The 10,880-nt window shown below is 41.5% G+C and overlaps 1 protein-coding gene across 2 annotated transcripts; it reads left to right on the forward strand.

Annotated features, from left to right (window-relative positions):
- Nucleotides 1–985: 985 nt before the first annotated feature.
- copb2 (COPI coat complex subunit beta 2) lies at nt 986–10,376 on the forward strand. 2 transcript variants are annotated; one of them, XM_031281043.2, is made up of 22 exons: nt 986–1,135; nt 1,613–1,750; nt 1,930–2,016; nt 2,377–2,503; nt 2,650–2,798; nt 3,016–3,162; nt 3,409–3,508; nt 3,625–3,767; nt 4,157–4,356; nt 4,443–4,553; nt 4,654–4,742; nt 4,840–4,946; nt 5,699–5,842; nt 6,022–6,152; nt 6,831–7,038; nt 7,586–7,696; nt 7,888–8,102; nt 8,200–8,338; nt 8,495–8,632; nt 8,767–8,844; nt 9,404–9,568; nt 9,919–10,376. In XM_031281043.2, the coding sequence occupies exons 1-22, from the start codon at nt 1,133–1,135 to the stop codon at nt 10,012–10,014; spliced, it is 2,826 nt and encodes a 941-aa protein (XP_031136903.1). In that variant the 5' UTR covers nt 986–1,132; the 3' UTR covers nt 10,015–10,376. The 2 variants fall into 2 exon arrangements, with proteins under 2 accessions (XP_031136903.1, XP_031136904.1); XM_031281044.2 differs by having other exon boundaries at nt 9,407–9,568.
- The last annotated feature ends 504 nt before the right edge of the window (nt 10,377–10,880 follow it).

Here is a 10,880-nt window from a genome sequence, read left to right on the forward strand (position 1 = left end):
TTCCCACCCTTCTTCACTCATAGCATCAGTTTGACTGTACTCTTGAGGGTTTACGTAGATGTTTTGCAAAGTAATAAATTACATCAGGCCATCTCTACTTTGATACCACACAGTTGGTTAATATAATCAATTAATGTGACCGGGTTGGCTCAGTGGTACAGCAGGTGCACATATACTGAGAGGTTTATGCCTCGATGCAGAGGTCCAGGGTTTGAATCTGACCTGTGACAAATTTCCTGCATGTCTTCCCCCTCTCTCTCTCCCCTTTCTCACCTAGCTGTCTGTAAATATATATAATCAATCAATGCATGTGTAAATTGTTTTATGTTTTAGCAACGTTTTTATTGTTACAAGAAAGCCTTCTTGTCACAATGACATTTTATTCATGATTAACAAACAAACTTATTTAATGCTAACGACAAACTTTCCTCATCATAACAAAATATGTTGGTATTCATTGCTATAATGAGGAAAAAGTAAAAAATAATAATAATAATAATAATACTAAGAATAATAATAATACTAATACTAATAATAATAATAATAATAATAATAATAATAATAATAATAATAATAAAAAACATCCTTTACAAATTCAAACCAATGCTTGTGTTCTCAGTCACCTCTATAGTGTCATGAATTTAATTCAGTTAACTCAGTGGTGAGGAGTTTGATGTGTTGCAATGGGCCTCCCACCAAGGTTCTATTCATTGCTTAGTAAATCTCAGACAAATGCGAATTAGAGCAAATTAGTAATCTGAAAATATCTTGGTATAATGGAATCTCAATTTGCCATAGCCTATAAACATTGACAACGACAAACACGCATATGTGTTTATCTTTAACAAAAAAGTCTTTGTTGAACCTTTCACCGTAAAATACAAGTTTATTTTCCATATCCTGTCACAGTGTCATCCATCTCCTAAATGGATGATCCATGAAATGATCGCCTGTTGAAGACCTTCATGTCACGTCACCACTTCCAGAGCACAACTCACGCGAGATTTAGGATTTAGGAAGTTCCACGTCAGTATCCAGTGCTCTGTTCACTGAAGTCGCAACATTTGGACCCTGATTGCGACTGTACGCAACTAATTTATCTGATTTTATTGTGACAACACGGGGATAGAACATGGTAAGAGACATTTAAAATAATTCCCAGCTTGTTTTGTTTCCGTACAGGTCATCCGACAGGACAGTAAAACTGTCAAATAATAATGCATCATTGTAAATAGTTTAGCTAACAACTCGGCTAACGTTAACTAGCTTGAGTTAGCATGAGAGCTTATAGCTAAAGGCTATTGACATTTATAACAATGGCTGTATGTAAGCTTTAGTTATATGTGCTTACATTTGTTTTGAGTCAGTTGTCAAATTAATTAGTATAGGATGTATGCGTTTATGATTATTGGAATCATTGAAATACAACGTTCTTAGGCTCAATGCTAGCATGCTAACGGCATTTTGGCTTACTAGCTAGCTACCTGTCCTATTATTCCGGGTCTTTACTCGTACGGGTCTTTTTTCAAAGCATTAAATGCTCATGTAAAGCCATTCATATTGAGAGTTTGAACGGCGTAGGAAAAGACCCCGATGTCTTCTGTCTTTTCAGCCTCTGAGGCTGGACATCAAGCGGAGGCTGACAGCCAGGTCAGACCGAGTGAAGAGTGTGGACCTTCACCCAACTGAGCCATGGATGCTGGCCAGTCTGTACAACGGCAGTGTCTGTGTGTGGAACCACGAAACACAGGTGTGATCACAAATCAATGGGCCCGCCGATACAAAGTTGCATTTCGGAACACTGATGACTTAACATCCATGCTTGAATATGTTATTTTATAGTCAAATAAGAATCAATTGACGAACACATAAAAGCAGTGATGATGCTGCGAACCTTAACTGAATCAACAATGTTCTTTTTTTTTCCAGACTCTGGTCAAGACCTTTGAAGTGTGTGACCTCCCTGTCAGAGCTTCTAAGTTTGTGGCGAGGAAGAACTGGGTCATTACAGGAGCGGTGAGTTACATCCATTATTTGTGTTGGCATCACGACTCTGACAGTTGTCATCCACAACAACACCAGCGGCTTTACAAACTAGTAGCATAACCCTGAAAGTCTGAGCTTAAATATGTTTAATTTGGTGTGTTTTAAGTGTGATGTGGGCATGTGCATTAAAACCCTGAACAGTGATGTCACATCACAGTGTTTGCATTTAGGCTTTAAGTCTGATTATCTCGCCATACATTTTTCTCATTGTAATAGACTCAAATAGCATGTACCAACTGCTTATTTTGTAATATATTTAGCTCTTGTGTCTATGTTTGTGTCTTTTGACTTCATAAGCTCAAATTCAAACATTTGTTTCTCCCTGCGCAGGACGACATGCAGATCCGAGTGTTCAACTACAACACTTTGGAGCGTGTCCACATGTTTGAGGCCCACTCTGACTACATTCGTTGCATTGCTGTCCATCCGACCCAGCCCTATATCCTCACCAGCAGTGGTATGCTAGCAAACTTATGCCTTGATTGGTAGCATATTCTTCTAACATATTGATTTGATAAAGTCGAAGGTCTCTTTTTACCAGTGTCCTGAAATGCATTGTTTATTTGCATGCACACTAGCATGAATGAATGTACTTCTGCGCAGATGACATGTTGATCAAGCTATGGGACTGGGACAAGAAGTGGTCGTGCAGCCAGGTGTTTGAGGGTCACACTCACTATGTCATGCAGATTGTCATCAACCCCAAGGACAACAACCAGTTTGCCAGTGCCTCCCTGGACAGGACAATTAAGGTAGGAACCGCTTGCTGTAGCTGTTGTCCCCTTTACGGCTGCTCATTTTCTCTTGTCATTGGGTGAGTACTGTGGGACACCCAGATCCTGCTGAAGCTTCTTTAGTGACTATATTTTAAGTACATTTGTGCCTTAAATATACATATACTTATATAATTAAAGAAGGTCTCTGAAATGTATTCAGCGATTCTTTGCCATGTTTTCTGGGTTGTTTCAGGTTTGGCAGCTAGGCTCTTCATCTCCCAATTTCACTTTGGAGGGTCACGAGAAAGGAGTCAATTGTATTGACTACTACAGTGGAGGAGACAAGCCCTACCTCATTTCAGGGGCTGACGACCGCCAAGTGAAGATCTGGGACTACCAGGTTAGAAAACCTTTTCAGTCACTTCCTTCACAGGAAGGTGAGAGTAAGCCACAGGACGCTGATCATGGATATAATAAGCACACAGAGCACAGGCTAAACTGTCTGCTGAGTTTAATTAAAACGAGTATAGCTTACTGAAAGAGTTGATGTATGTTTTCCTCATTGTTCTGCTACATCCTTTCTGTGAGCATCCTTTAGCATTTTATATGTATAATCTATGTTTAACTGTCCTCTGTGTGTTTATAGAACAAAACCTGTGTTCAGACTCTGGAGGGCCACGCCCAGAACGTCTCTTGCGTCAGCTTCCACCCCGAGCTGCCCATCATCATCACTGGATCAGAGGACGGTGAGCAAGGGATCACACTCATCCTCACCCCTGTTCACAAACACCCCAGACTGCATCTCACCTTATGGCCTCACCGGTCATTGCTTTATGCAACTTTGCCTTCTCTCTCTCTGTAGGTACGGTGCGGATCTGGCACTCGAGCACTTACCGCCTGGAGAGCACTCTGAACTATGGCATGGAGAGAGTGTGGTGTGTGTGCGGCCTAAGGGGCTCCAACAATGTGGCGCTGGGCTACGACGAAGGCAGCATCATTATCAAGGTGAGCGCAAAGGGAGAGTAATTCTTAAAAATGTATCACTTAGAGACGGAGAGTGGAATAGATAAGCACATAAGAAGCTGGGTCCAAACTAGTTTAACGATAACCAGACAGATTCTTTTAAGAGGGTGGAGGAACGAAGGGGTGCCATCAATCCAAGAGTTCATGTTGCAAATTGTATGTTTTGTGTTAAAGTTCAATAAAAATTGTCAGTCATAAAAAAATGTATTACTTAGTATATGCACTTACATACTGCGTTATACAGAAGAAAAATGAGTTGTGCAGGAAAAAAAAACAAGTGTCTTACAAAGGAATTTTATCTATAAAGGACATCAAAATGAAATATATTATGGATATATAATCAAATATTTTTGTCTCCCTGTGCTGTGTAGGTGGGTCGGGAGGAGCCGGCAATGTCTATGGACACAAACGGAAAAATCATCTGGGCTAAACACAGTGAAATACAGCAAGCCAACCTGAAGGCCATGGGTGATGCCGAGATCAAGGACGGAGAGCGGCTGCCGTTGGCTGTCAAAGACATGGGCAGCTGTGAAATTTACCCCCAAACCATCCAGCATAACCCGAATGGAAGGTACGCGTGCACTCCCCCCAGCCAGATTAGAGGTGAACTTGCAGTCAGATCTCTCTCACTCATTTATGCATTTTTGTGTGCACCAGGTTTGTTGTGGTGTGCGGAGATGGAGAGTATATCATCTATACTGCCGTGGCTTTGAGGAACAAGAGCTTCGGCTCAGCGCAGGAGTTTGCCTGGGCACATGACTCATCTGAGTAAGTATGCTGTTACTGGAACATGTGCGATACTCCCCTGCTGTTTACCTCTGTATCAGAGCATTAACTGCTGCTATTTTTTTTTTTTTTTTTTAAACAGATATGCCATCCGAGAAAGCAACAGCATTGTCAAAATCTTCAAAAATTTCAAAGAAAAGAAATCTTTTAAACCTGACTTTGGAGCTGAAGGTAATGTGAACATTTTTGTATAGTAAACTTGTGGTTTTGGAAGTGGATAGTTCCCACTGTCTTCCTTAATGAATGTGTTCCCACTCTTCCCATGCAGGGATCTATGGAGGCTTCTTGCTTGGGGTTAGGTCAGTGAATGGACTGGCATTTTATGACTGGGAGAACACAGAGCTGGTCCGCCGCATCGAGATCCAGCCCAAACACGTAAGACTTACTCTTTATTTTCGTTAGAGGTGTGACGAGATTAAACGAGATTGGCGAGATTAAACGTGACAAGATTTCTCGTCAAGGTAAAAATAAAAGTGTCTCGCGATACAATGGCAAATTCAAGTACAAAACATTTGGTCTCAACTACTGCCAGAAAACGCTTGGTTATGTTGTGACCTTGGTTCTTTGAGTGAAGAGACTCTCTCTCTCCACCATATGTATGCAGTAAGTACCAGTGTAACTGTCAGTTATACAGGAGAGAAGCCAGTTATCTGAGTTTGTGGCAAAAACTTTCAGTGCTCAGTTTTCATTTTGGGACTTTCGATTTGAATAAAGGACTATTTTTCCAGTCTTATTTCTTCCTTGTAGTTTTCTGTAAAATAGTGTTGAAATCTCGACTCGATCTCGGGAACCCAATCTCGTGTCTCGTCTCGTCTCGTGAGCTGGGTGTCTCGTCACACCACTCATTTTCGTTTTAGGTCCTGGTCTCGGTTTGATATAAATGTGGTCTCTGGAAATGTTTGCCAATTTCTGTGGTTCTGCACATTTTGAGTTTTGTCTAACTGTGTAACAAAGTAGCTACAAAGCTGTTTTGAGCTTCTATATCTTCAACAGCACTGTATGTAAATAATTTCTTAAAGGCCTAGAGAGGCTGTTGTCCAGTAATTTTAGTAACTCTTTGTTTCTGTCTCATTCTCTCCTGTACCCTTTCTTCTTTTTCTTCTTTTCTTTTTTAATAATTTGTCCAGATCTTCTGGTCAGACTCTGGTGAACTGGTCTGCATCGCTACAGAAGAGTCCTTCTTCATTCTGCGTTATATGTCAGAGAAAGTAGCTGCTTCTCAAGAGAACAATGAAGGAGTGACCGAGGATGGTATTGAAGATGCCTTCGAGGTGGGTGCTTTTGATTTTCAGTGCTTAAAAAAATACTCTTTAGTTTCAATGTACGTCCTAATGAATCTTGTCTATACCAAAGCATAGCTTCAACTCAATGCTTTCCATTTAGTAAGTGTTTTTCTTCACTGTAAAACTATACCTTACATTCATCACCTTTTGTGTGCTGGTATGTCCAGGTCCAGGGAGAGATCCAGGAGATTGTGAAGACTGGGCTCTGGGTAGGAGACTGCTTCATCTACACCAGCTCTGTGAACAGACTCAACTACTATGTAGGAGGAGAGATCGTCACCATTGCTCACCTGGACAGGTACAAATCCAGATAGTTTAGCTTGAATTTAAGTGGGTATATTAGCCTGGTTGACACCAGACCCTTCTCAGTTGTAACTGAGAGTGGGTCTGGGCAAGCTGCATTCACAGCCCATTTCCAAAGGGGCGTCGGCAACGGACGCCGCTCAAATGCCTCTGGGCGCAATCGGATAGTCCTTCAACCAATCAGACTAACAATCCGGGTGACGTAGCAGTGACAGCGGCATCAACGGGTTGCTGTGCTTCGGTGGCCATTATGTTGAATGTAAACAAAAAGCTGCTTGCCGTTGCTGTGCTGTCGTCATCGTGTAAAGCCCGTCTCAACGGTTGTGATTGGTGCCTCGATTTGGAAACATTGGAAATGGGCTTGAATGGGCTCTTGGCCAGACTGACTTGCAGAGCAAATCTCAAATTTGCCGGAAGTTCGTCGGGGTTTTCCCAGACTAAGGGTATATGGTTTGCTGAACAAAATGTAATACCATAACTGCCTCTTTGAAGACTGCGTGCACTGTGTGTATTTGTCAAGCAACTTTCTTATAAGAATAATACTGTAAACCGCTCACAGTTGCATAGAAAATCAAGAAAAATAGCTTAGCTCTAAAACGTTGTATTGATTGCTGTGACATTTGCTGCATCTTTTTTTGACTACTGTAGTCAAAACTGCCTTCTCTCCCTGCAGAACCATGTACCTGCTGGGTTACATACCAAAAGATGACCGCCTGTACCTGGGAGACAAGGAGCTCAACATTGTCAGCTACTCCCTGCTGGTCTCCGTCCTGGAGTACCAGACTGCCGTAATGAGGAGGGACTTTGGAATGGCTGACAAGGTGCTTCCCACAATTCCTAAAGAGCAGCGGACCAGGGTGGCCCATTTCCTGGAGAAACAGGTAAGATATACAGTAGGAGTTCATTTCCTTTTTTTTATTTAATTGCACTCTGTTAGTTTAATTTAACCACAAAGATGCAGATGTAGTATTTTTTTGTTTTAAACCCAGAAATAGGGCTGCACAATTAATCGCAATTTTATCAAAATCGCAATATGGACTAGTGCAATATCCAAACCGCAGAGTGGCGCAATATTTGTTAAAGGCAAAATATGTGTCAAACCATTCTGAACTAAGTATTGTGGTGCTGCAGAGACGTCCCGGCCTACAAATCCTGTCCTACAGACTACAGAAAACATCTTTGTTTGGTACAGATCCTCGCAAAAATCACACTATAATCATTTTATTTTTTCAATCAATGTCAATGAAAATGAGAATAATGATACAAACATGATCATTCCCTCCAATATCGTGAATCATATCGCAATCGCAATGTCAGTCAAAATAATCGCAATTAGATATTTTCCTCATATCGTGCAGCCCGCCCCAGAAAGGATGTACACTTTGTGCTAGTAGGATGCTGATGGGTTTTGTTTCGTTGTCTCTTCAGGGCTTCAAGCAGCAGGCGCTGGCTGTGTCCACAGACCCGGAGCACCGGTTTGAGCTGGGGTTGCAGCTGGGAGAGTTGAAGATAGCTTACCAGCTGGCTGTGGAGGCAGAGGTAAGAGCATACTTTCTGGCTTTTGAAACTGAGGCAAACTCTTATTCCATATCACGTCTGCTCAGCTTCTAAAAAAACATTACCAGACAATTCGCGATGGCTCACAAGAGTTGGTCCGTTGTCATTTCACGTCATGGCCGGTGGGGTTCTCCGTCCAGTACATTTCTAACGTGTCCTTCTAACCCCGGCAGTCAGAGCAGAAGTGGAAGCAGTTAGCGGAGCTGGCTATCAGCAAGTGCCAATTCAGCCTTGCCCAGGAGTGCCTGCACCACGCCCAGGATTATGGTGGCCTGCTGCTCCTGGCCACAGCCTCCGGTAACGCCACTATGGTGGGCAAGCTGGCTGAGGGGGCAGAGAGGGACGGCAAGAACAATGTGGCCTTCATGACCTACTTCCTGCAGGGCAAGTGAGTACCAGAGGAATGTGACATGGTGGACAAATTAGGGAATGGATATGTAATGACCACATTGAATATGTGGTAACTGTTTGTCTTTTCTCCACAGTCTGGATCAGTGTTTGGAGCTTCTGATCAGGACAAACCGACTGCCTGAAGCTGCCTTCCTGGCTCGCACCTACCTGCCCAGTCAGGTGTCCCGTGTGGTCAAATTGTGGAGGGAGAACCTGGCTAAAGTCAACCAGAAGGTCAGTTCTGATATCAGAACTTTAAACCCTAAGATTTAGAAAACAATCGGCATCAATCTAGGAGGACAAATATACAGTTTAAATTATAAGGATGTTAGATTCTTAAGAGAAGAGGGAAAAGAGAACATGACACATCGCACTGGATCTTCATTACAGGCGGCCGAGTCTCTAGCAGACCCCACAGAGTATGAGAATCTGTTCCCCGGGCTGAAAGAAGCCTTTGCAGCTGAGCATTACCTCCGCGAGTCCTGCTTGGGCACCTCTAGGCCTGCCAAAGATTATCCTCTCGTCACGGTGAGTTGCCCGAGTTTTAAATTGACATATGATGTAGTTGTGTTGTGCGCAGACAATATTTCTATAGTTGTATCTCAATCCTCCCTCCTGTATTGTAACAAACTCCCAACATGTATATATATTTTTTTTTTTAGCTCAACGAAGACAGGAATATTCTTGAGGAGGCTCAGGGATACGAGCCCAAAGGAACCTTCATTCCTGCTGTCCCCAAGGTTTGTCTGTCAGTTTGTCTCCAACATTCTTTTTTCTGAGCCAACTTTTATCTAGTAACCTGATTCCATACAATTAGCAGCTTGTCACAGCGGCTTTGGTTACCCTCTGCTAGGGCTGTGCAATTAAACTAATTTTAATCGCGATTACGATTTTGGCTCCTCGTGAAAAACGATTATTTTGCACATTACGTTTTGCAAGTAAACTCTTATTTTGTCTTGTTCTGAATGGGGGGGAGAGAAAAAAAAAGTTCAAAAGGGAACAAGTATTAAGGGAAATTTTACAGTTCAAGGTGTTTTCACGTAACTGCTTCACTGTTGTTTAAGTTCAGTCAATGCAACAGCTTTCCAAAATTCAATGAGTAATCATGTTTAACAATCGTGATTTCAATATTGACCAAAATCAGCGATTATGATTTTTTTTCTGTGACTAGAGCTGCCCTACGCTCTGCACCGCCTGTAATCAGTAATAATGGGATTTCACAAAAGGTTCATTCATAATTAGAGGAAACAATGCTCCGTGATATTCAAACCCTGTCAAACTTTATTTGACTTTTTCCGGCAGACACAGGATAGTGAGGAGTTGGTGGCAGCAGCTCCTGTCGCTGCAGCCGTAGCAGCTGTTACGTCCTCACAGCCTGAACCTGCTGCTGCTACAGCAGTGGACAAAGAGGAGGAGGAGGAGGAGGAAGACATTCCAGAGTACTCACAGTCACAGAAAGACAAGGTTGGACTTGTTTTTCTTCTTTTTTTTTTAATCTTTTGATTATAGTGTTTCTGTCTTACCGTGAAAAAATACACAATGAGATTCGTATTGATTGCACAGTGGTTGGTGTTACTCAATCTAAATCAATGAATAGTCTATCAAATAAATTTTTTGAATTATTGAAATTCTTGATGTCTTAAGTTGTATTTGTAACACTGTAACACAGAAGTAAAATACAGTTCCAAGTGGTTCACGTAGACTCTAAAAAGAAACATGATTCAGAGATACAATCTACATAAATAAATAATTGGAACACTCAAGAGAAGAATAATTCCAATAAAAATAAATTCTCCTTTGTGTCTTTTATGTAGAGTCTGGATGAGCTGGATGTGGACCTGGACAACATGGAGCTGGATGACATCGACACCACAGACGTTAACCTCGATGATGACTTTCTAGATGACTGAGACCTGACGCCACTCTGCTGCCCTGCAGCACTCTTCAGAGCTTATTTAAAAAAAAAAAAAAGAAAGAGACCAAACTCCCTTTCCCCCCTTTTTTGTATTTGTACGTAAAAATATTATATTGCCGCTGAAAGCTTAGAACCTAGGTTGATGATGATGATATCAGTAATGTTTTATTCTCAGAAGAACAGTAGACACATCATGTCTATTTCAGACTCTCCATTTTGTACACCATCTATTGATTGTTTGAGAAACTTTAACTAACTGTCCATTGAGCGATATGGTATAATCTTTGCTTTGTGTTGTCTGTAATGGCAAATCAAAGTTCATTCAGTCCAATAAACTGTGGTTGCTGTACATATTCACATGTGACATGAGAGTGTCTGTACTAGATGCTAAAACACTGATACTACAGTTGCGTAGTTTCAATATGTAGACTTATGAGAGAAGCCTTTGAGGAGGAATGAATGTTGCATCTTCCAGTTAACCAGATACTAACATGTTACTAGTTGTGTCATGCCTTCCATCTGAATGTTGCTAATTGGAGGTGACCCATTAATTTGTCGGCTTGTGTAATTGGTATTGTGCAAATATCGGAATTAGCGACAGTATGTGAATGCTTATAGAACTCATAAATGATGTGCTTTGACTCGCTGATATTGATTGATGCCAAATGGGCTTGAAAAATAGGTAATTCAGACTTTTAAAATCAATCAGAGACCAACACAGGTGTTTTCACTTACTCACCTCTGCTCAGGTTGGGTGGAGATATATGAATTGTGAGAAATTACCAAAAAAAAATCAATATACTAAGATAAGTAGTAAAGTTTGTTTGGAATTTGTCTGCTGTAACAGGTGCAAGAAAACTG

Source organism: Sander lucioperca, chromosome 9, assembly GCF_008315115.2.
Source record: "Sander lucioperca isolate FBNREF2018 chromosome 9, SLUC_FBN_1.2, whole genome shotgun sequence".
Lineage (NCBI taxonomy): Eukaryota > Metazoa > Chordata > Actinopteri > Perciformes > Percidae > Sander > Sander lucioperca.

Coding starts and splice junctions, on each gene's coding strand:
- copb2 (XM_031281043.2), top strand. Junction 6,153..6,830: donor ACCATTGCTCACCTGGACAG/GTACAAATCCAG, acceptor CTCTCCCTGCAG/AACCATGTACCTGCTGGGTT. Junction 7,697..7,887: donor AGCTGGCTGTGGAGGCAGAG/GTAAGAGCATAC, acceptor TAACCCCGGCAG/TCAGAGCAGAAGTGGAAGCA.